This window comes from Sylvia atricapilla, chromosome 4, assembly GCF_009819655.1.
Source record: "Sylvia atricapilla isolate bSylAtr1 chromosome 4, bSylAtr1.pri, whole genome shotgun sequence".
NCBI lineage: Eukaryota > Metazoa > Chordata > Aves > Passeriformes > Sylviidae > Sylvia > Sylvia atricapilla.
In genome coordinates, this window is record NC_089143.1 from 18,548,065 (window position 1) to 18,575,653 (window position 27,589).

At 37.5% G+C, this 27,589-nt stretch overlaps 1 protein-coding gene across 1 annotated transcript in view; it reads right to left on the minus strand.

Annotated features, from left to right (window-relative positions):
* Window positions 1-257: 257 nt before the first annotated feature.
* The window catches only part of LOC136360174 (SH3 domain and tetratricopeptide repeat-containing protein 1-like), a 28,410-nt gene continuing 1,078 nt past the window's right edge, over window positions 258-27,589 (minus strand). The window contains 20 exon segments of the mRNA XM_066317209.1: window positions 258-1,117; window positions 1,338-1,534; window positions 2,422-2,572; window positions 2,867-2,989; window positions 4,171-4,321; window positions 6,170-6,350; window positions 6,717-7,874; window positions 7,877-8,089; window positions 8,092-8,130; window positions 8,133-8,402; window positions 10,052-10,093; window positions 12,224-12,351; window positions 13,339-13,534; window positions 14,364-14,437; window positions 14,751-14,916; window positions 15,620-15,763; window positions 15,970-16,075; window positions 18,549-18,676; window positions 20,730-20,804; window positions 23,156-23,407. Coding sequence (XP_066173306.1) covers window positions 887-1,117; window positions 1,338-1,534; window positions 2,422-2,572; window positions 2,867-2,989; window positions 4,171-4,321; window positions 6,170-6,350; window positions 6,717-7,874; window positions 7,877-8,089; window positions 8,092-8,130; window positions 8,133-8,402; window positions 10,052-10,093; window positions 12,224-12,351; window positions 13,339-13,534; window positions 14,364-14,437; window positions 14,751-14,916; window positions 15,620-15,763; window positions 15,970-16,075; window positions 18,549-18,676; window positions 20,730-20,804; window positions 23,156-23,363 — 3,981 coding nt within the window. The 5' untranslated portion in view covers window positions 23,364-23,407 and the 3' untranslated portion in view covers window positions 258-886.

A 27,589-nucleotide genomic window follows, 5' to 3' on the forward strand; every position in this document is an offset into this window, starting at 1 on the left:
AGAGGGGAAGGAGTAGAGGTAAGAGGAGAAGAGAGAATAAGAAGAGAGCAAGGTCCTTGTTACAAAACATTATATCTCCTTTTGTGTTGAATATTCTAATTTACAGTGACGAACTGGCTCAAGATACAAAACCTACAAACCTTGCATGCAACCTATGAGAACTACTAAGTTACCATATCATCCTATATTCTAAGCTCTAAAGACAATTCTTCTTATCTACTTTTTCCCTGATGCCTTGGCAGGGTGGAGAGGGGCTGCATTCTTGGGTCCTTTTGTTTTCTGTCCTTCAGCCTATGTCCAGCTAATCACCGTCTTCCTGCCTGCCATGCCTACATCTCAAAGCTGGCCTTCATTTCTATTTCACTCACAGATTTTATATCTCCAGTATTTCTTACCAGACAATCATATCCATAAGCCCTTCCTGCCCCATCTTTCCCAACATCACATGCTTGTTTAGATGCATTTTATTGATGTCTAATAAGACAAAAATCTAGGTCAGGCAAAGGAAGCCACAAATTATATTGAGTGGTTTTTCTTCTGCAGCACTTTATTAAGTATTTTTTATTACATCTATGCATTAATCATTTACCAGTATCCCATCAAAGCAGAAAGATGTAGCAAAGAAAATTTTAGTTACAAAAAAAGACTGTTGGTTTTGGTTTTAGTTCACTGACTGATCCTTAACCAATAAGTACAAGACTGTATCTTAAAGACAATGAAATGTAGTTCACTGTCATATAAACTAGTAATTTAGTCTGGGATGAGGAGCTCCACCTTACAGCACACAGATAGTGAATCACTGAATGCAGGCTGCATCCTCCTACAAAGTCAGTGCAGTGTTTCCATAGGTATTTCTGCAGTAGTTAGGCTGTATTTTCCAAAATGCTTATGAACTCTTGTAACACTGATCAGGAGCTAAATTTATTCTTCTTACATTCAGCTCTGTTGCAAAGGTTCTTGCCTTTTGGTAGAAGAAGAGAGACATTTCCCGATCCACGAGGAAGTTATGGTAGATCACAGCAAGTCTGGTGTAAATCTTCAGTTGAGCTTTTTTGTTGCCCAGGTCCATAGCAGCAGCAAGTGCCAAGTGGTAATAGCCAGCTGCATCAAATGGATCCTGAAATAAGAGGTTCAAAGATAGTACAACCAGTGCCAGAGGACTGCAGAGCTCAGGTTTGTGAGTTTCTAACAAGAATAATATAGATTCTAAGCTTTTGTGGTTTACCCACTTCACTGTTCACATCCCAAACACACAAAACTGGAAAATGGCAAAATCTGATTCTGTGAAATATTACTCAGTATAAAAGTTTTCTACACAAGTTATAAAAATCTCTTACCTTAAGGTCATAGAATATAATATCTCCTAAGATCGAATACACCTTGACATAATAGAGTGTTTCCTCCTCAAACTCCAGAGGAGAGGAACAGAGGGACAAGGCCTTTAAATAGAAGTGTTCAGCTAGTTCACAGTGACCCAAACGGTGATGGATGGCTGCCAGGCGATGGTAAGCTATTCTTTCATTTAGCTGATTCCCTGATGAGATAACATGTGAGTCAGGATAAAAACAAAAGGGACAAAGTACTCAAATCTGTGCTACTTTTAGAAAAATTCTGTATTGAATTTGCTGAGCTTTTGTTGAATAAGAACACCTTTGCTTAAGAGATACATGGTCAAAACCTGCCCTTCAAGAAAAATCCTATGGAATTTCTGAATTTCCTCCCATAGGATTTGACAGTATCTGGGACTTATAGCTAGAAATAACTACATTCATCTCTCATGTATATATTATAATATATACACACACACTTTGTGCATACTTACAAAGAATACAAATAGGCTACTATGAAAGAAAAATAATGGGAATAAACACTCCCTTGCCCATCCCAATATATATTTTACATAAAAATTTACAACAAAAACTTTATTTTTAGACTGATCAAAATGACTTGTCTGTTCTTATACCGAGGGTTAAGAAGGTTCTTATTCAGTTGAACAGCTCCCAAATTTGAAGAATAGTTATTTAGAAACAGGACTTAAAATTTTTGGGTTTTCCATCTTATGTTGGTTCCTCAGAGCAATGGGCTAATCTGAAAGTATGTGTCACTCAAAAGCCCCTTAGGACTATATTATTCATGAGAATTCTATCTTAGCTCTTAGAAGCACACTTGGTTTGGACATAAAATTTCAGGTTTGATTCTACCAAATCTTTGGTGCTCTACCAAAGGTTTTCCATTTGATCCTAAGTTAGAAGAAGAAGCAATAAATTGCTTGTTCTTAAATGGAAGCAAAAAAAAAGCAATTATAGTAGTGTTATGAAATCCTGGCAAGAAATGATTGAATGCAAGGGAAGAAAACTTAAAATTTAGAGTTCTGTTGTATTTTTAGACTTATCACTCATATATAATGGAAATTATTCTTACCTAAATTTACACTGAGGATGAGAGCTACTCTTGCATATTCCAGACTCTCCTCATAAGCCTTCAGATTCATCAGCAGTTCCACCAACTTATTGCACAATCTGAGTTCAGTGGTTTTGTTGCCAGTCTGAACAGCAAGTGGGAGAGCCCTGTCCTGAAACACACAACATCAGCTTAGGTATGGCTGGACCCCAAGATGTTCAGTGATAGGCTTTCACTTGTATCAAATGAGGTAATTTCTGGTTTCATTTTGCTCTTTGCTTAGAGCAGTTTTTGTCACCAGAAGTGGATTTGAAACAGGTGATATATACTGACACCATGACAAGTATGCAGCTGCAATAGGTTATAAGCAGTTTGCTGAGAGGTTCAGCCTTAGTTCAGCATTTGTAGAATACCTGCTATGGGGGGAGGTACATAACTATCAATGCAGCAGAAAAACTGCACAAACCCTGTAGAAAGTCACTGCTTTCTCCTTTTCCCAAGTACCATTGAAAAATATGTCTCCAGCAGCTTCAAACAATTCCATTCCTAAATTTGGATCTCCTGTGCAAAGAGCAGCATCCTGAGCAACCTGAAAACAAGGAATTGGAAAGGAAAGAAAAATTAATTCTTGCTTAACCATGGAGTAAAACATCATAAGCATTAGCAATTTTAAAAAGACCTTTTTATTATCTCTCCTATTATAATGATGAGAAAGGCTCTATTTGCTATGAACATGCTTTTTTTTTGGTACCCTGTCTTTGAAGAAGCCAGTGGCAGGTGCTGAAGAAGAAACAAAAACCTAGTTTCCGTTTCCTGGCAATAGTATCCTGCTATCTTTGTCAGCACATGGTATTCTAAAAACAACAGTGTATGCAATAGCTGCCACATAGTAAATTTGAATTAGATCAAACACATCACAGAAATAAATTCAATTTGTAAGTTAGATACTGCTAGCTGCAGAATTTAAGGCCTGTGAACTAATTTCTGTAAAAAAAAAAAAAAAAGCCGGTCTACTATTCTATTCTCATGGACAAATACATGTCTTGTTAGCAAAAAAGATCTAATGATAGACAGCATGCAAAGCAAGAATACCAGGCTCCTCAGTTACTGATAGAGAAAATATTATTGAAAATGTGCCTTTTACATAAGGCAAGGTTGGGAATCTTTGCTGTGAATCTTCAAAGCTCTGGCTTTGTCCCCTTTAGTTTTTGATTTGCACTAATTTATACAAGTCCTCCTTTCTACTTGAGCACAGAGGTGTGCAAGACACATGCCTCTGCTCTCACAGGTGAAAAGACAACAGCAGCTCCAGCTGGGTCCGTGTCATACTAGGCACAGCCACAGAAGGAAAGGTTCAAATGCTTCCTAAAGAAGCTGCTCTGTTTCCCTGGGAATCTGGCCCACAGGCCAGCATGCTAAGGGGATTTTTCACTGTCACTCACCAGCGTGTAGCATGCAGGTGTCATATAATTGCTCTGGTGCTGTAGAGCTGGTAAGTGATGTTGAAAAAACGCACAGAATTAACAGGAACTAAGAAAGGTGACTATCCAAAATCATTCCAGAATCAAGCAACACATTTAAATGGATCACCAGTGGAAAATGCTGAGACTTCCCCTTCATGTGCTGAGCATTACATGAATGATGTCACTGAATGATCAGAACATCAACTGGTAAAATGTATGGAATTTTATACATAACTACTTACCCTTACCATGCCAGCTGAACAACACTGATACCATGTGCATGCCTGTAAAAGTGTTGACAACATACCTGAATATAAAGATCCACAAGCTCATTCTGCCTCAGAACATAGTATATCTTTCCTGCCCGGAGCCAAGCATATGCCTCCTTCTCTTTTTTCTGGAGATCTATAAATATTCCAAGGCTTCTTTTGGTATATTCCAGAGCTGACCTGTAGGCCCTGAACCAGGGAAAAGCACTACTCACAGAAGGGTTTTTCAGAATTGCAAATGGTTTTCTTCATAACAAGAAATGTTACTATAAAAGACATTCTATTTCCCCTATTTAGGGCACAATTATAATTTTTCAGCTATCTTACGCTAGTAACTAAAGAGCCTTTTTTTTCCCCCCTCTTTTTTTTGTTCCATCTATGCTTCCTGTTCGATTTTTACCTATTATATTGTTACATATTATATAAATATGTTATATATATAAAATTATATATTATTATATTATGTTAGTCATAAATTTTTTCCTGTTATATTTTCTATTATTTCAAGATGGTTTATATGTGTCCCTCCTCTACCTCAAACTTATGAGAAGTAGAAAAGTCTCTCATCTTGAACTCTTCCATCATTTATAGATTTTTCCTAAAAACGTCAAAGAAATCACATCTTTTTTTCTTAATCATCTATACACCTGACTTAAGTGCAATTCAGACTAACCCCAAAATAGTTGAAAAAAACAGGAGACGGGGACAAGAGTGGTAGGGCAGAGGAGAATGGGATAGGTCATGATCAGTTCCAGCAGCACTTAAATTGCCGCATTTATTGATGTTATGGTGCTTTATACCAGACATAGAAACCCCAGATGTCTTAAATCTTTCTCCATCTTGTGCTAGGCTCCCATCACCTTGACCCAATGCATTTTCTTCTGAGCACAAGACACAAACGTATTAAAATGTAACATGGCCTGCACAGTTACGGTGTTGGAAGAGCCGAATTTCCTTTTTAGTTGGGACAGATAACAAACAATCCTGGGATATTGCGGTCTAACACCATATTGAGTTTGTGCTATTATCTGGTAGCATGCTAAGGTTATACAGTCAACATCTGGAAGCCAGGCTACTGGGATATACAGATTCCATGTACTACGAGCACAGAAAGCAGCAGCTTCTCCAGGCAGCTTGAAATCTTAACCAACTCCTTTGTCTTCAGTCTCTCCTAAGGATGCTCACCAACTATATCATTTACCAGCCCTAACAAAGCAAAATAAATTGGGCAACCTACTAAGAACATTAGATGCTCAGACTACAGCTACTTAAAGCTAAAATAGGCATCTGTTCTCTTTCCATGACTGAGAATATCTTTTCCATCCTTACTAAGGCAAGTTCGAAAATATCTGAATCTAAAGTGACTCCTTGAAATACAGAAAGAAAAAAACAGACAAAGCAGCCTTAAAAACACTTTAAAAATTCTTAAAGAAAACTGTTTCCTCAGCACTTCCTACTATAATTTAACTTGTGCAATTTGTTTTTTCAGTTAGATCAGAGAAAAAAATTGGTGTTTGGAAAAGAAGAGCAATATAGAAATTGCAGAAGAGCAAAACTATGCAGGTTTGCACATTGGTTTCATACTTATGTAAGTTTGGATAAAAGCCTTTCCTCAAAGAGAAACACTTACATAGAGGCAATTTAATGCCTGACCTGTTTGGAATATGTCCTTTAGTGTCTTAAAAAAAAAAAAGTCTTGCAAAAATAATACAAAACAAATCACCTGATATAGCAGTCATCAAGAGCTGCATAACATATAATAGGTTTAAAATGTTTTTACTCAGATTTTAAAAATAAACTGGTTTTTGAAGTGGTGCTAATCCCCACAGAACATCTTGTCTCCCTTAAGAGATTATAGTTACTCAAAAAGAAACAAGAAAATTCTCCATTAGCGCTGGACTTTTCAATTCTGATAAAGCATATTACCAAAGCAGAGAGAAAAAAAATGAGTCATATTCAGCTTTTGCAAATTGAGATCCTCCACAGGATGGAAAAACTAAAATCAGAATGAAAGAAAAGTCATTCAGCGTGTCTTACCTTTCTGTTCCTAAAGACAAATAGAGCTGACTAATAGTTTCCAAAATTTGTCCCTCCAGAACTTTGTTGGACATTTTTCTGGCCAAAGATAGTTGATATTCATTGTAGATGACACACTGAGTCTCATTGGGAGCAACTGTACTGTAGAACTGACACAGCATTTTAATTGCTTGTAGTTGACCTAAGAGAATAGATTGGAAATACAAATATGAATCTACTTTAAAATGAAAGTTAATTAATTTTAAAATTATTCATTTTCACTGTTTCACAAATTATAGCACAGACAATGAAAACTATAGAAATCATAACAAGGATATCCCACTGCCATTTCATTCATCCCCAAAGTTAGCAAAGGCCAGGGGTTACTTCAAACTTCATTTCCAAAATAAAATAGTGACAATGTCACCTTACCTGCATAAGCTACCTCAAGCATGGTGGGAAGAATATCAAAGCAAGATATGCATCTTCTTAATACTGATCTAACATATCTCTATGAATAACATTCCCTAATGGAGTACATTTTGTAACTTATAAAGTATATACTTACTCTCCAGATGACTTGTCTCCATTGCAACTAAAAAAGCCCATTCATAGTAAAACCTTCCTTTCTCTCTTTCAGTTCCACCAACATAATAGCAACTCAGCTGAAGGAGGACTTGGATAAAGTCTTGACCACAGTCCATAACCGGAAGCTTGGAGAATAGCTTAACTGCCCTGATAAAATAATGTTCTGCCAGCTTGCTGGCTGCTGCATGCAGGCAGAGTGCCCCAAAATTAGCCAGGGCTATGGCTTGGTTATGGCTCATCTCAGTCTCTTCTGAAAGACGCAGTGCTTTGTAGTAGCTCTCAGCCGCTTCTTTTGTGTTGTTTGTCCTTTTCAAAGCAATGGCAAGCATGTTATAAGCCATGCCAAGCTGCTGAGGACTGCTCCATGCGGAGCCTACAACAGCATTTAAAATTGCTAAGGCCACATCATACTGCTTGTGAAGAATGTATAGCCAGGCAAGTGAAACCAAATAGTTGATAGTTTCCTCTGGCTTAATAGAAGTCGAGTCCAGTGCTTTCATCATGTAAGCAATGGCTTTTCCGTACTGTTTGTGGTGGCTGTACAGCTTTGCTAAGCTGAGATAAATAGTGCTGCACAGTCCTTCCTCCTCAGTAGTAAACACAGCAGAAAGGGCCTGTAAGAGGTAAGGTGCAATTTGGGATGGGAATGTTTGTCTGAGTCTTCTCAGGCCATATAGTTTGGGAGAATTTTTGATGACTAAATCAATCCTTTTCAGAGAATCCATTAAGGTGCTTGAGCTCTGGGGAGAGGTAACCTTAATGCAACTTAATACAATGTGTGGCAAACACTTTTCATGGTAGGACTCTGCCAGTTTGAAGTAACAGTTGTTGGATAAACTATTTTGTAAACCCAGGTCATTGAGCAACAGCTGAAACCTTTCCAAGAATGGCAGTGCCTCTTGGTGTTGTTTGCGTGCACTGTAATGTTTTGCCAGCAGAAAGCATGCCCTTGCCTCTGCGTGTTTGTTCTGGCTCAAAATTGTCCTCTTCAGAGCATACTTCAGTATGTCTGATTCCAGGTCAGCACTGCAAATGTAGTTAGGAATTCCCATGAGAAGAGATGCAGCCTTGTCAAAAATATGAGTACACTTTTCTCTGTTCTTCTGGGTCAAGTAGATGACTGTTAGATTGGTATAAGAGCAATCACAAAGTACAAATCAGTAAACCCTCCAGCTACTGCTCTCAATGCTTCCTCAAAATATACCCGAGCTTGGGAAAATTTCAGCTTTTTGACACTGAGCCTGCCTAAGAGAAAGCACAGTCTTGCTAGTGCCCAGGACAGACTTGCTTTCTTTGCTGCTTCCCTTGCTAATCTTAAAAAACTAACCAGTTCTTCTTCTTCTGAAAATCCATAAACATGCTATTGGTAAATGAATAAGAGAAATCATACAGGCTTTGAAGTTGCTCTCATATTCTTTCCTATTTAAGAAGAGTAACAATGGCTCAAAAATGTCAGATGCTTGAATATCTTCTTGACAAATGTGGAAACAAGGCCCTTCAGGTTGAGGAAATATTTCAGTCTTCAAAGAGCCAACAGATTCCTTCCCTTCAGTAGTTGGCTCTTCAGCTTGAGTGGCCTCCAAATTCTTGAAGCAATTCTTCAGCAGTTCTTCTATCTTTCCATTCTTGGTAGTGGATCCTGGGCTAGAAGGTGAGCGTGGAATTTCTGAAATTTAAAAATAAATTAGAAACCACAACTTCCTGTATGCATGCACACAAAGATCTTCGGTAGACCAACTGGAACATTTGTCAGTGAAGATGCTGTTATGAAAACATTATATAAACATACTGTGATTTCTTAACAGTATGTCTAGAAGACAAACCGAAGGTGTAAAAAGATAGTAAGGAGCATGAAGAACTGTGGGAGACTGGAGGAGTGGGAATAAACAGAATTTGCAACATGTAAGCAGGTTAGTGATCAGTACACTGGTCTAGCCAGGCCCTGAGCCTGATCCAATACTAATCCAACTGAAGTCCAGCATTAATTCAAGCTGCCTTTTGTCTGTGTATACTCAAAAAGTACAATCAGTGTATATTCTCTGTTCTCTCCACGTGTATGTGAACAAGAGACCTGCCAAATAAATACAGTTCAGACTAGCTGGTAAGCAGACTAGCTGGTAAGCAGTATGTGAACAAGAGACCTGCCAAATAAATGCAGTTCAGACTAGCTGGTAAGCAGAAGGAAATCTAGGAAGATCCAAGGTCTGAAGTGGGGGCTGGATAAAGGGCCCAGGGTCAGGGCATGGATGTTGGTTGGACTTAAGGTATGAGGGAAATGAGAATTCAACCATTCAAGTAGAGTAAGGGTATGCCTATGTCTTGACCTGCTAAGGCAGGTCAGCCAGGGCAGGGAGAAGGACTGTGCTATTTGAGCTGGTGAAGCCTCACATGGATTTTTGAGGTGCCTGCGAAAGTGTTCTCCTGTCCTGTCCTGCCAGACCTGTGTATTGTGTAATAGCATTTCTTCTATCAATCAAATATCAGCCCTGATTCTCTGTTGGCAGAGATTATCTTTCACAAAATTACCAATTTGTGGCAACTGATGTGGCCATTGATCCAAATTTTTATAGTGACAATATCATTGGATACCTTACAGATAAAATAAAGACAGATACACCATCAGTTCTTAGTCCTCCCACTGTTTTCCAGCCCAGTTAATAGGGCAGGGATTAGGGATGGAGTATACAGTCATAGTCAGTTCTTAAGTCTACAGCTGCAGATCAACAGGAGTTGTTGAAGTCACAGATTTAGAGCTCATCTCTCTTAGAGTCTCATTTCTGAAACTGCAGCAGAATCATAAATACAAAAATTGTTGTTTAGGAAAATGTAGTACAATATGAGTAATGATAGTGACAGCTTAGCAACAAAATGCCAAAGGGAAATAATTTTGCATCCTCAACAAAATATCTCCTTTGGGAAATCTATTTTGAGACAAAGTTTTCTAGTAGACAGAAAAATCTGCTGGAATTCAAACTCAGCAGTTGCCAGGAGCCCCATAAGCAGTATTTTGCCGTGATAAACAATGTGGAGGGGCTGAGAGGTGGTGTATGTGTGTCACATCAGTGAAAGGAAGTCATACAATTTTGCAGCTGGATAGCAAGTCCCAAGAATGACATTTGATATCAGTGGAAATGCACAATGTCTTACAGAAAACCTAGTAAGAAGGGGTTAAAGCAAACTCTCAGAAAGCAAACAATGAGAGAAGAAAATTATCATGTGAAGAGACATTAGAAGGAGAATAGCTGGCAAAGACACAAAAAATATCAGAAGTCTCATTAAATTTTATGCAAAAGTTGGATGTGTAGGAAGTATTACCACATTCATGAGTTTTCTGAAATTCAGGTTCTTCCAATTCATCTGTAAGAAAGAAAAAAATCATGATAGCTATAGTACCTTGGTTATTTTTCAGTTTTAAATATCCTAAAATAAGGCTATATTTAGTTGATAATTCTTTATGTCAGAAGAATTTGATACATCCTGGAAATTTTAGAAGAAAATAAATATTCTAAGTTTGACCCAAAGCTAGCAGGGACTTACCCTCCTGCTGCCACAATTCACTGCTTCTGCATGGCTATCATCAAGCAGCTCAGTAAGGTGAGGAGCACCTCACAGTCAGAATTAAAGCCAACCTGTCCCTGCTGGAGGGAGGCATGTCTGCTGCATTACAATACAAGTTGGCAGCAAAGGTATGACCGTTCTCCACAACCCACTCGTAAAATGAGAGAGCAAGGAGCCCTTAATATTTTTAGTATCACTCCCAGGGTAATGGGGAGAGAGGTGGGAAGGAAAGTTTTTTGGGGTGGTTTGTGTACATAAGTGTCAGGCTTTTGTAGCCATTCCAATAGCAGGTGGGTGAAGACAATCTCTCTTATTTTAAAAAGATTTATTTAATTCTGTAGATATTATAACTATAGATCTAGCTTTACATCTAGACCATTTTAAGAATTACTGTTTTGTATAGCAGATATTTCTCAAGGCATTTCAGTTGTCATCCTGTATTTCATTAATATTTTCACTGTCTTTCATACATTTGATGCAATAGAAGTGGTTCTGAGGGTATGAAGGATATATACAAAATACACAGAGGCTCACAGACCTATTTAAGCTCTATTTAAGCTGGTGGAAAAACTTTACTAGCCTTTGAGAATGACCTCTCACTGACTGTTTACTTCTGGATCTCCTTTTTATAAATGCTTTCCTGACATTCGTGGATGAAAGCCACAGATGTTTACAGCAGCTGTAACTTAATGCTCTAAATATCTAATCGGGGAAGTGCTCATAAGTAAATACTTCTCAGTAGATTGATGTAGATGGAGGAATTGAAAATCCATTTAGTCAGATCACACAACAAAGTATCAAGTGAATATTGAAAATGCCTGCTGTGGATAAATTGAGTTCTGAGAATCAATTGAGCTGTTTAAGAGAAGAGTGGTAAAGATGGTACTATGAGCTGGGGAAGATGCAAAAGAAGGTGATAGTTAGATTAGGTAGGAGATGCAGTGAAAAATGCACAGCAGCAAAAGTAGTAATAGGTCCATTAAACCCATTACATGCTTTAGTACCTTAGTGGTTTGAGGTTTTGTTCCCAGGCTTCTCATCAGAGCACAGGAGGTGAGATGTGAAGGCATTTTGCACATTTTGCCACAGCAGGTGTGACATGTCCTAGTTATTGTTCACACACACTCTCTGATTTGCAGAATTAAACCAACCTGCCTGACTCCAACCTATACAGTGGCTCCTTTCAACCTGGAGCCTACAGGCCTGTCTCTCAGGGTGCCAGTAATGGAGCTAAAACTTCCTTAGATATTGGACAAGCATATGCATCACCAACAGCCTGTGGTGAATTAGAAATCACTGCCTCTCTTCAGTTCAGCAGGACTATTGCATCACCCTGCCTTCCAGTAAGCCTATAAAGGTGAAACCCCAGTTACCCCAACTGCTTATGCACAGCACAGAGAAATAACAGCTGTAGCAGAGATTATGTTTCTATGACTAGATTTTGCTACTTTTCTATACCTTTGAAAATTAAATCAAGCATGAAGAGGTGTGTGTTTGCATTAGCTGTCAATAATTATTATGCTGTGCTACCTTTCCCGAGACAAAAAGTCAGCAGTGTTTGGGTAAGCATAGTGCTTTTTATAATGCAGCCATATGAATTATAATTTATAATTCAGTCATGTAAAAGCTTGGAGATCTGTGCAGCTCAATACAAGAGTGTTTAAAAGCCTGCTGTTTAAATCCACTCAGGAAAAAGAAAAAAATACAAAAGACTTACAAACCCTCTGCTGGGAAAAGTCTTGACAGTAAAGAAAAAAATAAAAAAAGATAATATAAAGGATTTTTACATGCCATATCAAAGATCCAATTGAATGCCAAGATATTTCAAAAAATGTGTAAATGCTGGGATATTGAAAGAATATTTTATCACAGGACTATATGAACTACACACGTATCTTGTGCAGTATGAAGGAGTAAACTCATACTTACCTATTCTGTACAAAGAGCAAACATCTGTGATGGAGGTTTGTTTCAACAAATGTACTACTTCCTCCAGATTTTTTTCTTTTGAAAAAAAAGATAGCTCTTCTGCTTCAAGAAAATCCAGATCTTGTGCTCTAGCAAGGAAAGGAGTACATTTAAAGGGACCTGAAAGCAGATTTGGCTTAAGGATCTCAACTACATCAGTTAAACATGAACTTGTTAGAGAAACAAATGCAATCTTTACATTATAGGTTGTGCTGTGTTCAAAATTAGTTTGAGTCAATTTAAAAAATATGCATATAAATTGATAGTAACTATGCTTACAGCAAACAGTTTCTGCCATATCAGAATAAGCTTTATGTCAGTCTCATTGTAGCATGTTAAGAGAGTATTTATTAGAAGCATGAGTCTTGAAGGACTTTATGGTATTGATTTTCTAATATAAGCTTTAAGTTACATATGAAATGGACCTGCAAGCAGCATTTAAGAACTCCTTGTTTCAGCATGCAAACAGTTCAGGCATATTAAAAAGAGCAGCCCATTTACGTGGTGCCAATGCATGATGAAATACACCCTTGTTAGAGGTTTCAGTCTGCATTATTAGCAACTATTTGCAAAGGTCCCATTAAAAGCAAGTTAAGGCATATAACTGAGGGTACTAGAAAAAACCCCCAGAACTTGAATGCTTTAACACAGATCTTGAGAGACCAGCAAGAGACCCTTCTGCAAGGGCAAAGCTGCTTGCATCTTGTGACCCAAGGAATAGAAACTGAACCAATATAGTAAGTCCAGCAACTTTCTTTTCCCAGGAAGAAGCTCAGCTACAGACTAATATTTTTCAACGTTTAAGCAGAGTTCATACTCCAATTCCTTTGCAGTTTTGACTGATACATGCTATGAAAATTAAAACATAAAAAAAAAAAAAAAACCACAAAACACCGAAACCAAACCAACCAACCCCCAAAACACAAAAAAGCCAAAACATGAGAAAAACCATCCCCTCCCAAAAAAACCCTCAACCAACCGTCCCCTCCACTCTGAATATAATGTTCAGCATTTTAAAGCTGAGACTAGGAGACTAGGTCCTTTTTGTTTATGAAATGCAAATATGTATCACTCACTTATTTCTAGATAAATCCAGTTTAACATGACCTGTCTTTACAAAACCTATTTGGCCTGTACACACATGCCTTCCAAGAAACCATTCCATGCATGCAACGAAGTAGCCAAGGATCTCAATTTGGTCCCCTTCCTGGAAACTCAGCTCTTCTGACACAATGCTTTCGTAATTGATCACAGCTAGACAGGATCCCATTGCTGTGTAACAAGGAGATAAATAATATTTGCAGATTAAGCCATTTAACAATAGAATTACACTTAATAGAATGGCAACTCAGAAGAATGTATTTAGCAAGAGACATTCTGGAACCTGTGAGTTGAAGATCTGCTGTGACAAGATTTAAATTATCAAAACTTCATTGGTTTAGTTTGATGATTAGATCTGTAAATAGCATAAAATCCTCATTTTCCCAGCTGTTGGAGAGCACAGCTTAAAATGTTCTCACAGTTCTATCAGATTTCATCATAGAGCAGCAAAAAGAAATGTTTTAAGTCCTTACTTTCCCTTTTACAAAGGGCTCTGAATTTGGGCCAGCATAAAGAACTTGAACCAATTTTGAAACAATTAAAACAATCCCTATGGGATAAATATGGGTATATACTAGTCAGTACAGTATTAAAACTGACATCATGGAAGCAAATATACCATATTTGCTCTCTAACCTCAAACCATCTGGTTAAGTTTTATTTCTCTGGCAGTATGAGATAAAGCAGCATACATGTGAAAGATCCACAATTGCATTGGTGCATTTTCTGAGGCATCCTCAACTCAATTACTCTGTACTACCTTGTGTTCTATTTAGGGGCAAAAAGGGGAAAGACTTTAGAGTTTGACTCTTTAGAGTTTAATCTTAGAGAAATTTACACTCTCACTAATTTTAGTGTAAACTAACTTTGAAAGCTGTTTCCCCACTCTAATACAATGGACAGAAAGTCTAAAAAATGGACTTTTTAGAGACTGTTCTAGCAAAAGCATAGAGTAAATTTGGGGTTATTCTAACACTGATGTTTGATTGAAATTTCTTACCAACTTCTCTGATGGATTTAGATTCATTTTTACATGAAAAATCGACAGGATTAGAATACCCTTTAAGAAACCATCTGAAAGCAAAAAAAGAAAGTGAAGTTAGTTTATAGAACACTTCACTAAGTGTTGTGACAACAGTCATCTTTAAAATACATATGAAAACTGATGCATCCCTCCCACAATTACCTTCCAATTCTAGCACTGCCCATACACTTCAGACACACATTTTGATTAATATTAGTAGTAAAAGTACTGCTACTTCAGGAAAACCAACCAAACTGAGAAAGTCATGCTATTTTTCCCTGCCCCATGTAGAGAGATCTCTAAGCAGGTATGCATATATGAATTGGATGTATATGAAATAGGTAGATAGTGTCAGGTACCTACTGATGGAAAGGCTCCAATGGCTCCAGAGAAGCATTAGACCACATAGGCATGTCACTATCCAAAGATCCACCTTCAGTAAAAGCCCCAGTCTCAAAATAAGTTGTTTCATTGTCAGTAACCATCATCTTTTGTATTGTATTATCAGGATATAAAACAAAAAAAGATCCTAAAACAAAAGCAGTTGAGCAGATGTCATTTTATGTAATTTTTTTGTGTCATATAAGCCCTAAAACTGTCTTCAGAAGCATCAGTAATATTCATTTGGAAATTGAAATTCTGAACTTGCTGATTGTCAAATATTCATACATTTCCATCTAGTGTGTTTTTCAGTCAAAACAACAACAGCAAGAACCCCCACCCAAAAAACCCCCCCCAAACTCACAAAAAACCAACAAAACAAAGCAAGCAGAGATGATGTCTTAATGAAGCACAGAGCCCTCTGCTGCAATTCTGCATATTCCTATTGCAGAAACAAATCATCCACCTATCCTGTCATCCTGTCTCTGGCAGTACCAGCAGGTGATGCTGTTTAGGAGAAGCACATGAGTCTGGAAGCTGTTTATAATCCTTCTCCTGCACATCTCCAGAACTTGCAATAATATTAAGCAAGTTGGAATGTACATCACTCCCTAATCCTTTTGGTATCCATTTATGCACCAGCTGCACATGAATTTTCTCAATCCCTTCATGATCTTACTGAACCTAATCCGTGTTTGTTCCTTTCTTTTCTCTTTACAATGTGTGTTTGGAGTGCGTAAATTTAAGCTTCAACTTCGTTAAGTATTTGAATAGGTCTTAATGTCTAATTTGGGGGTTTTAAATAAAGATTCTTCCCTGAACCTAGCCTTAGCATGTACAGTCTTACTTACCTTCCTGCACTAGCAGGCTTCTGTACATCAAATTTAATGATTTTTCATTTATACAGACTTCAATGCCTGTATCTTCCTCCTCCTGGGAATATAGCCAGAAAGACTGGTCTAAGAATAAATTCTCCATGCAATGATTTATAAAACCTAGGAAAAAGAAAATCCAATTTTTTTTCTTTGTCTTTTTACAGTATTACACAGAAATACAAACTTTCAGGGAGTTGGAGACAACTCTATTATTATTTAATGCACAGTGTATAAATCACAAAATTGTGGTCAACATGTTCCCAGAAATTGTGTGCAATTGAATACAAATTAACATACTGAGCTATTGTCTAGTGAAACAACTTTACCCAGTGAGTGGTAGGTTAGAAACTTCCATATTTCTTCAAAAGTTTTAAATGTCACCACTATTAAATCTTGATCACTGTGAATTGACAGGAGTCTGGCAGAAAGCTCCTAAAAATCAAAAACAATGCTTCAATTACAATTCCACCAGCTTTAAGCACAATTTCTCACTAGGTAACACTTAGGCTAAAATACTATGCATCAAGGATTAAAAAATAATCCAGGATTTTATCTGTATGAGATACCTGTTCTTTAACATACACCTACAACATACAGGGAGCCAAATTTTAATGACTCTTGCCTAGCAATTGTACTGACAGTTTCAGTGAGGCTAAAATTTACAGAGGAAATAAAGACCACACTGAGTGAGACTGAAGGTTTGTCTAGTCCAGAAATGTCTATCTACAGTCATATGTATAACCATATAGTCAAATGCATATACACAGGCAAGCACATAGTAATTCCTTCCAAGAATATCTTCTGCACAAAGTGGTTTACAGCTTGGGAAATGCCTTTGCCAGGTGTGTGGGCATTAATATTAAACAGTGGAAAGGAGCTAGTTTAGGGGTTTTTTTTTAACTTGAAATTTCTCACTCTATCACTGAAAATTTCTAGGTTCTACAACCTCCTGATGTAGATTACCCTCAGAGTTCTGTACACACAAAAATGCAGCTCTTTTGATGCAACTTTGAACCTGCTACCTAGGTATTATCAGTCTTTATCCAGAAGAGATACTGAATAATTATTTCCAAGTTCACTCTTTTTAGATTAAAACAAATATACTGAGCTATTATTTTTCTTTTTTTAAAGATGCACTAAAATCTTTTTATCCTCATCTGTACTAGTTTACATTGCTAGAATAGCATTAAATTACGCTTCTAACAAAGATAAGCAATAATCATTGTAAGTGATGATGATGGATATTAAGTTATTCCAGAAATGCTAAAAGGAACATATACATAATCCTTCAAATAAGTGAAAGAAAAACACATTTTGATGGATTCTAGGCAGAGAGGTGTAATATAGAGTCTGGCTGCACTCCAGGCTGTAGCTTAAAAACAGGGCTCCCCAGTGATGCTGGCTATTGCCTTTCAGGGAAATACAAAGAACTGTGTAATTTATGAGAACAAGTATCTGAATCACTATCTCAGAGAATAAATCAAACGTAAAGCTAACAGGTATGATGCTACTGTACTCTTGCTCCTGTCACATTAAAACTGAAATGCAGCTTGAAACAATTGAAGGACTGATCAAGAAATTGATTCTAACTCAAGGCATCAGGGAGGAAATTGTCCCTCAAACTTTTTCTATAATTTGAGTAAGATGGAGCTGATCCACTGATTTTATGACCTCTACAGCACAATTTTTAAATCTCTCTGAATTAATTTTGTTTAACATCCATATTTTCAATTCATGCAATCTGAACACATTAAAATATAAAAGTCCAACCTAGGCTTCTTCAGCAGGCATGTCTCATTGCTGCTTTGATTTTCTGCATGCACCTTTCTACACTAGATTACATATTAATGACAGCCTGAAATCTATTAATAAATTGCCAACACATGCTAAATTATGTCAGCCTCAGGGGCTTCATGCACTGCTGAATATCAAAATAACATTCTAATGAAGCTTAACATTATCAATCTTGTTTCCTTCAAAGCCTTTTCCAGTCTGTTTCTAATAAAGCCACAAATCTAATCCATTTGTTTACTCTTTTCCTTTGCCTCCCAATCCCATTTTCCTTCCTCCATCTCCCTCTAAACACATCCAGAGCAGAGAAGCAGAAGTATAGACTGTGCACAGCCACAAAGTCAGCAGCCTGATGGTGGGGTGGTCACAGCACATGAAAGGAAAATGGTGTGGAAACATGTGTCTGTATAAGTCAAAACCGTAACTAAGTTTTCAGCAGTTTGGTCTGCTAGTGAAGGAGGCTGGTACCCAAGGCACACACAAAAAAAATACACACCAGAGGTTAAGTGGTATCACTCTGATTATTTTTTCAAGGAGGAGGAGGAGACTAACCTATATTCAAAGTAAACCTCGTTGGTTGTAGAGGACAGGCTTCCCATATACAAAAAAATTAAAGACAGTAATAAAATTTGGCCAACAATCGTATGCTATTTATAGTTATGGCCATTGAGCCCTAGGAAGTCCAATGCTTGGGCCATTCTCCTTCAGACTTCCTCGCTGGCCTAGCAGTGAGCTTCCCAGGAAATTAGCTTTCCAAATAACTCCCAGTGTCTAGAAACTGAAGTGATGGGTCAATACAAGGGCAAATTAAAATAAATCAAAGCCCCATTATTTCCCTTGATGTAAATGAATGCAGAAAATTTTTAAAATAAACTCATTCAATTACTTACTAAAGTGAGTTTATTTATTTTACATCAATTTGACATTCCGGTCTTTTTCAATAATTCAATATTTGTAAAGCCCCTAAATGTTTTCAGGCCACAGGAAACTGGTCACTCAAATTCAAGCACCCAGCATGTAGATGGAAATAGGACTCAAATATCTTGCAGACTGTTTCAGTAGCACAGGGGGTATTAACTGAATAACTAAAACAATTTCCAAGCAATTGACTTACACTGAAGACAGTCATCACCTCCTTGCTGTCATTTTCCAGAAGACGGAGCTGTCCTCTGAGCTGTCGTTGGAGCCTGGAATCAGGACTTCCACTCTTTCTCTTTACCATTGTTAACTTCAAGGAGATATCTGGAGGAGAATACTCGTTTTCAGTGCTACAAGCTTTGTGAATCAGCTTTGCAGAAACAGAACATGCCTCAAAATTATAGAATACACATAAAAATATATTTTTTCAGCTTCAGAGACAGGCATACAGAACAGTGATCTATTGCACATTTATTTTACATTTTTATTATCCTGTAGACATAGAGGCCTAGCATGAAGCAATTTTGAGAGACAACTGATATTTATGGATGGAGAAGGGAAAAAAAAGCAGAAAAAAGCAAGTAGATTAGTCATTTGCCAATTTAGACAGCTCAGGGCATTGCAAACATGCCCAGATTTCCAAATATTCCACACACATCAAAAATCAAAGCAAACAGATACTGGCATCACCAAAAAAAAAAAAAAAAAAAAAAAAAAAAAAAAAAAAAAAAAAAACCCAAAAAAACCCTGAACAATAAGAGATAGTTCAGCATGTAACAACCCTTTACAGTAATCTTAAACTCACAACTATCTTTCTCAACTAAGCTATTTCCAAGCTCTTGCATCTGTTTATGAGCAGCTTTTACTACAGCTAAGGGTACAGCTCCAGCCAGCTTCTCTCACATAAAGAGGATCTTTGATAAAGCTGCTTTCATTCCGCATTAATTTGTTAATTTAGCCCAATAACAGTGAATCATAAGTTTTCAGACACCCAGATGGGCACATATAAGCCAATAATACCCAGTCAGGAAGAATTCCAATTCCAAAGTATGTAAATAGGTCACACTTCCAGCAATAGGGGACTGTTGTGCATACTAAAATATTCCACCTCCTTTGAGCTTCACATTTTGATCTGGTAAAATAGATGCTTTTCACATTCTAGTCTAATATGCTGTATCTTGATCTGTTTTTAGAGGACTCCCTATGCATGCCTCCAGGAGTTTTACCATGACTTGCACCTAAATTACTCATTACTTTAAGGTCAAGAAGGGTGGCTCAGAAATATAAACCTGTGTTACTCAATTACAAGGCCTCTCCCTTTAAGCTGTGGTCATATAGTCAATTGTTAGTAGGAAGAACACAAACAAGAGTCTCTGAATGTTGTTCAGATCACTGCTAGAGCAGAACTATTGGCCTTTTCATTTTACCTGAAAACATAAAACATACTTGCACAAGAGAGGACTGACTTAAAAATGTATATGTTCATTTTTCATAATCAAATTTGTTCCGAGGTAAATATGTAATGGTAGACACACAATCTTTTATAGAAAGTTAATGTTAATGAAATAATTGGTATAATGAATTGAAACAACAGAAATACAGCTATTTCTTTAAAAAATCCCTATAATAATGCCTTATAGAGATTAAACATGATTTAAACCCCCATTATAATCTGCTGTCTGCTTCTGTGAGCCCTGACCCATACCTCCAGTTACAAAGAGCCCAAATTCTGTATACAGCAAGAAAAGCAGGTACATAAAGCACAAATGATTTGACTATTTGAAATAACCATATGCCTGGGGAAGACTCTGCCACTGATGTGATTTGTCAGGTCAAGCCAGAGAGCAGGGAACAGCTCAGTGCTGGTTTTGGTGGCACAAAAAGGGAAATGTGCCAAGACCCTCAGTTCACTGTGCGTGCCATGAGCCCTCCAGAGGTGAAGCCTACTGAACCCACTTACTGAAGAACTGCACTCAATTGACACTTCACTGAAAATACAGCTTTAAGAACAATAAAAATAAATACCTGGAAAGGCCACAAGCTTTAAAAGATAAGACATTTGAAGGATTGAAAGGCATATGTAAAATAAGTGATGAACTTTTTATTTGCTTCTCTTGTTTTTCTTTTTTGTAACCAGTACAATATAGTACATAAATTATTTCTGGGTTTTATAGCAGTTGCTCCCTCTAATTGTGAGAAATTCTCAACAAATCTTATGTACAAGTTGCTCACTTCACAGGTGCCATGAAATACATTATAAACCTTACAGCAGTGATGATTGCAAATGTTGACATAGTTGAGTTGTCTCAAAAATAAAAAGTAAGCAATGAGAAAAGCATTATAATATAAAGATAGGATTGGGGGGAAAATGCCTTACCAGTTGGAAAATTCTCTGCCTGACTGGGAAGAGTCCTTGAACTGACATTCATGCCTTTTTCACTTGGAGAACACTCTATTATGATAAATGAAAGAAATGGTTATGTGCCTTTTCTAAGTCATATTAATCACACTTTTAAAAAACCCCAACAAAATACCACATGCTGTCAATGCATTTGATGCATCAGATAATTTCTGAGAGAGAATAACTGTTTTCTCCCCTTCCTGACATGTAATTCCCAAACCTGACAAAAAGTATCTGCAGAATATTTCTTTCCTCCTGAGCTGGAGGGGAAGTTAAATCTTTATTGCATCATTTTGATATGAAATTTCAAGATGGAGAATTGGTGGAAAGACAGGTCCTCAGGAAACAGAATTTTCATTTGGGAAGGAGCAAGGGTCAGACTTAATTTTCTCTTCCCTTTCACCTACACTAAAAATGGCACTGATGCTTCAGTGGTGTAAATTGCTGTGCCTTGTACCAGTTAATACAGAGAAAAATAACTCTTTTCTTTATCTCTTACATGTGTATTACAGACATGTGAGGGGGTGCTATAAAACAAGTGACTTGAAGTTTCAGAGAAATAGCACAAAAAAGATATGTTTTGTATTAATAGTAATCTGCTTTTTTCCTTTAGCCCATATTTCTTCCTGTCCTTCAGGGAATGATATATTTTCATGCTGATAAAACACTGCAACCACTTCCATTTTCTCAATGCTCCCTGGGCAAATATCAGTGAAGACAAAGCTTCATATTTCCAAGAATAAAAGTAAAAGAAATAGATCTTTCATTTTTAGTAGGAAATTTCTGAGGTAATTCTTATGTATCCCAAGACATTATCCGATGAAACTCTGCTTTTAAAAACAACTCTGTAACATAGCAGGGCATGGTAATTTCCAAGTCTTTTGCATCTTCCCTCAAGTGCATCTATGAATGTTACATGAAAAAAGTCATGCAAATAAATAAGTATACATAAAAGAGAGTTTTCCCACCTCCCAAAGAAAAAAAAGTAGGCACTAAAAACATTGTCTTTAAGTCCTATTACTAGCACACACTCAAATTAGAAATTGAAATCCCCAAATACTTTGCTTTGTAGGGTTTTGGTTGGGTGTTTGACAGAAGCATTGGGTTGGGGTTTTATTTATTTTCTTAATATGGACTTAATATATTTCTTACTGTGATGCTTGTTATTAAATAGAAATTTGATAGTAGGCTCACCACAGTGCAGGCTGACTGTGTTTAGGAAACTTTCTAAATTTAAGTCCCCCAGAGCTTCTGGGACGAGACTTACCTGTAGTTCTACCTTTTCTGGTTTTAGTCATAATTACAAACACAGAATTTGTCAAAACTTTGACAATTTTTTTCATTTTGATAATCATGTAATAGTTGACAAGGACAATAAATTAGCATATGTTTTTGAAATGTGAACTATTATCACCATTATTTTCAAATTAAACACTAGAACTTTCCTTGAAAGGTAGTTATCAAGACATTAACATCCATTTCTGTGACTTTTAGGAAAAGGCAAAGGCTATCAGAAAGCATTTTTTTTTGTTACTCATCAGTTTAATTTAAAATAATAGTATGCTGTTCAATTTGAGTAAAAAGTTAGAGTTACTATAAATACAGTTTGAATATGTTTAAACAGTTTAAAGTACTATATATAATTAGGTTCAAAAACTTAATATGAACTCCTACTTGGTGGATTGTCTTGCATACTCCCTGGAAAGCTAAAGAGCAACTTTATACTGCCCTGGGATGCTTGTACCTGGTCTTTGATGTCAGAAGCATTGCTGTTGCGAACAGAAACACATGGGGCAAGTCACAGGACATATACTTCAAAATGAAATAGTTTTTTCCGTGATTGTTTGAAGTATTTTCACATTAAGAAAGCACTTGAGCCTACTGTAAACTAAGAGCCTGGCCATTGCCACCTACCTGTGTCACTCCACTCCTCTACCCAAAGGGTCCTTCTGACTTGCATGATTTTACCCCACAAGATAGGTTTTGTTTTGCACAAAGCAGTTCTACACCTCTGATGAAAAAGCAACTTAAAAAATAATTAAAATAGAAATCTGGCTTTTGAATCTGATAGATATAGCAAAAAGTGCTAGAAAAAGAACTTATATTTCAGTACTCTGGCTCTTTGGTGAGATAATTTTGATCTCATCTTACTAAAAGATAATCCATTTGCCTGCCTGAAGTGAATTTCAGTGTAGATTGTTCAGTAGTCCAATCTATGCAGCGTTTCTATGGAGGAAACATAGCTGCTTGTTGTATTTCAGAAAAAGCCCATCTGGGTTCTGTGATGCTGTGAAAAATACATGACAGTTTCTCAGCTTGTGCACCATTTAAAAAACACAGTAATTCAAGCACAAGGAGAAGGTGGGAGCAGAGGCACCAGGATATATTGTTTGAGGTCTTACCCACTTGTTCTTGCAACGTGTCCATTCCAACTCCATCCCTGAGAGTGCTGATGGCGGCATTGCTCCCTGCTTGTTTGCAGTCACACCCACACATTCCCTCCTCTGTTTCTTCCCTCTCCAAGTTCCTGTCTTGCTCTCCCTCCAGAGCAGGGACAGTGGTGTTAGTGTTGAGCACAGATGAGCCACCTGCCACTGCCAAACTCTCCATAATTTGAAGTTCTTCACAGTGACACAATTAACATTATCAACAACCTGCAAAGGAAAGAAAAATTTAAAAAAAAAGAGTCAGAAAAGATTAGCATATTCAAAAGCTGTCCCTCTCCTGCAGGAGTTATTTTTAATTGTAATGCAGATTAAAGCATTTCCTATAGGCTTCTTTCAGAGGAACTCTTGTGTAATACCCAAATTTATCCCAGAAAAAGCTCCTGCAATGAGGTGGCATCACTGCTTTAGGAACAAAGAAATAGGCTTGGCTAACAGCAACAATCCAAGGCCTGAAGTGAAATGTACTTGTGCCCACTGCTAATTATTCATTCTTGGCCAGCTATAAAGCAGAGCCTCCCAGGGATAACATCGTTCACATTAACAGAGGAATTGGAGGGGAAAAACATCATTTTCTAAAGGTGACAAGAATGGAACAAGTACTGCATGCTGAATTGAAACAAAGAAGGTTTATATAAATTCAGCTAAAGAATGAATCCTCCACAGGAACCCACTGTGCAGGAAGACGGGCATCCAAGGAGCCAAGTATTACCTTGCAGCAAAGCAGAAAAATGAAGCCCTACTGAAGCTAGAGGCTGAGTCTGGCAGCAAGCCTCCATTTGGCACCATCAGGAAGAAGGAATAGAAATGGAAGTAGAGCACAGGCAGCTGCAAGCTTCACTGCTCCCTCCAGTCACTGAGGTGAGGCATCCTGTAATCCCATTTCTTGGGCACAAGCTACTTCAGGGTCAGGAAGGTGCAGCCAGGCCACCAGCCAAAGCATCCACAAAAGATGCAACTCACGTAGCCAGAACATGCCCAGTGATATTTACACCCTTTTCCTCAGTGGGCTTGCACATGTCTCTGAACGATTTCATAAAGCCACAGGAGAGATTTTACTTTAGTCCTGTCATTTGGATTTATTCTGAATTCCTCTGTGTTTACTCCAGCCATACTCTTTAATGAGCTACAGTCATGATGAGTGTCCAAGGTTACGGCCTCCCAGAAATTTCATCTCATTTGTTTTCCAGCAGAAATTGGTTAAATCTAAAGCTGTAGATGAAAGATGCACTTCTGCTCTCCTAAAGGCTCAGATGAGTGCCTGTTCACCTAGTATCTACTTATGATCAGCCTTCAGTCTGGTCAAGAAATGTCTCACTTCTCCATTTACCATGCAATGGGGTGTCCCAAATCACATGGTTCTGGCTTTTTTCTTCACAACCCTGCCTTCCTGCAGTTCTTGCCCTCCAAGCTTCACATCACAGATCCCTAAACCTGAGCAAACCAGGTACCAACACGCACAGCACAACAGCTGCCAGCAGCCTGCCATGGTAGGCAGGTACACGGGACAAGGCAGGATCTGTCTGCACAACTTCCCTGCTCTTGTACAGTCATTGAAACTTTTACCCCAAATGAGCACTTCTTGAAAAAACAGTGAACTATATATAGACCGAGGCAAGTTATGCAATTATAGAGAATTAATGAGGTATAGTTACAGGTTGTATGACCAGCTCAGAGAATTAAATCATAACCATATCTACCACAAGTTAATGAAGTATGAAGAAATCTAGGCTGGATTTTGCTTTAATGTTTTCATTGTCCCATTTTGCCGTTTATTCAAAGGTGCCCATCAGAAGGCTGAGGCTGACAGGCTGACTTTCAAAAAAAAAAAAGAAGATGCTTTTTGTGCTGCATCACAGTTGTCTATCTAAAGCTATGTGTAAAAATCCGTATATATACCTATGAAACACAGGTGGTAACTCAAACACAAGCATTTTTTATCCCTTCTCTCACAAAAGAAAATTTTCATTAACATATTTGGTTGGCACTGGAAAACTGCCTATCAGGCTTGATGACCTAGTTATAAATGATTAAAAACACAGGCCTGCCAAAGGCCAAACTCACTTTGCCAGTGATGTTTTTCCATTTATATACCTGATCTTTTCCTTGAAGTAATGACAGTAGCTAACACCATTCTTTTCATTACTGTACCAGGATTATATGTAATGCATTCCAATTTTCACACTCAGAAATAAAATACTTTTCTGCATATATTTTGTAAATAATAGTATCTCCTGTTGATGAAGATGTAAATATTTTGGTATTTATGACAATTTAGTTCCAAAGGATGTTGTTTAAATTACATTGATCCACGAATCCAAAGCCAGTTGTTATTTTTAGATCAGGATTACCCTTAATCCCAGAAATGAAATTCAGTGTTCAGATTATTCATTTTTTTCCATAAGCTCCTATCAACAAGCAAAAGTATCATCCTTCACAAAATTTAGGAAAACAAACATACTCTGACTGGAATTATTAGAATTCAGTTGAATTGGAGAAGAGATACTGGTAAAATTTTTTATGTCTTCTACATTCCATTCTGTTGGTAAGAGTAACATATATGCAGGTCCTTGAATGAACATAGAAAGCTTGGTGCTGTAAGAGCAAGTAGGACATCTGAAAATATCAGAATGGATATAAACTTTTTAAGAAGTTTCAGTCATAGAGCCCAAGCCAAGGGAAAAAAAATCAGAATGAGTGAAAGGAATACAAAACAAGTATTTCCTTTTGTATGTCTTCTCTGGGTTCTTCCAAGATGCACAGAAGAAAAACTCAAACCTCGAATATTGTAGCAGCTATATTCTCCTCTACAGATTCATTTCCCATTTTTATTGTTTACCTTAACCACCAAATTTCAACCCATGTAGCTTTGTCTAAGTGCTGAGAACAAAATAGGAACTTTCTTGTAGCTAGACCCCTCATTTACCTAGGCCCTTCTGAACGTCTATCTGGCATCTAAATGTATCCTGACATAAATTTGGTCCCAAGTGACAAAGATTTACATCTCTGTACTATTTTTATTTGCCTTTAACTCTCATGTAAGTACCCCAAGACACATAAGCAAAGCTGCAGTATAATTTTCCCATTTATTATGCAGATGCTTTTTCAATTATTAAACTGTTCCACCACAAATTAAAGCAGATTTAATGGCACAGAACCAGAGAAAAACATTCATCCAATATAAAGCAGCTTTAGAGAATATTAAACTGCATTGCTTGAGTCACTTTCATTATTAGAGATTTTTTCATAAACCCATAATGCTAGTAAGTATAATGGTAAGTTAGCAACTAACCATTTGTTGATGGCAACAAATACAAGACTAAGAGCTTCAAGATTAAAGATCTAGCACTCACCATATAAAGTTTGTCATCCCTAACTAGTTCTTAGAATCTACACTTATGTGTAGATTATGTGTACTGACTAGGCATTTTATTTATAATTTACGATAAAGCTATTTTTTTCTCATGCTCTTAGAGGCTTGACTAAAAAAATTCCTATTTGATGCAGGATGTTGGCCATAAAACTTAATGATCTTCCTGTTTTTCTGAACCCAGAGCCAGTCTCTAATCAAAATAAAAGGCATGCAGTCAAGATGTGGCACTCCCCACAGGTCAGGGGACCCCCAGTTTCCAAGGCAGCAGAGGGAGGAGTGGCAGATGCTGGGCAGCTCAGCACCTTGAGCGCTCCTGGGTGCACTGGTGTCCTCCCTCCCTGTGCTCCCTGGGCACTGGGAGTGTGTCCAATGGCTCTGTGTGCTGCCCCACACCCCTGTCCAGGCTCAGAAGGTCACTCCACCTTCCCTGTCCCTTCTCAGGGCACAGCAGGCAGGAAAGGACAGTATCCAACAGCTGTTGAACATCAGGTGGAAATGAGACACTATTTTTCCTTCTGGAAGTTAAATAGAATAATTCCTTTATCGTGCTTATCTGTATGTTGCTGCTTCCTTTTTACTGAGTGTTTTCAAAGCCCAGCTAAGCAGTAAAGAAAACATATAGTTTGATATTTTCCATGTAGGCTGAGGGTTGTTTTTCTCTCCTGCCTTTTTTTCTTATTTTAAGAGGTATTGTGGATGACAGGAACACCAATTCATTCCCATTTAAAGGGTGTTGTAGGAGAACAGCAATAACATTCACTGAACCAGATTCTCTCTCACCCTCTAAAGGTGTATTTCTGAGATTAGGATCTGGTATACTATAATGGCAATAATAGTTGCCTAAAACCTGTATGCAATACAATTTTTTTTCATTTATCATCTTCCCTCTAGAGGAGCCTCAGGACAACATACTAATGACTTACTAAAGACCTGTCTTGCAACTATACTGCCCTAAATTAATTGAGGTCATTTTCCCAAACTGACTACTAGAGTAGTCATTTTATTCCTTCCTTCCAGTT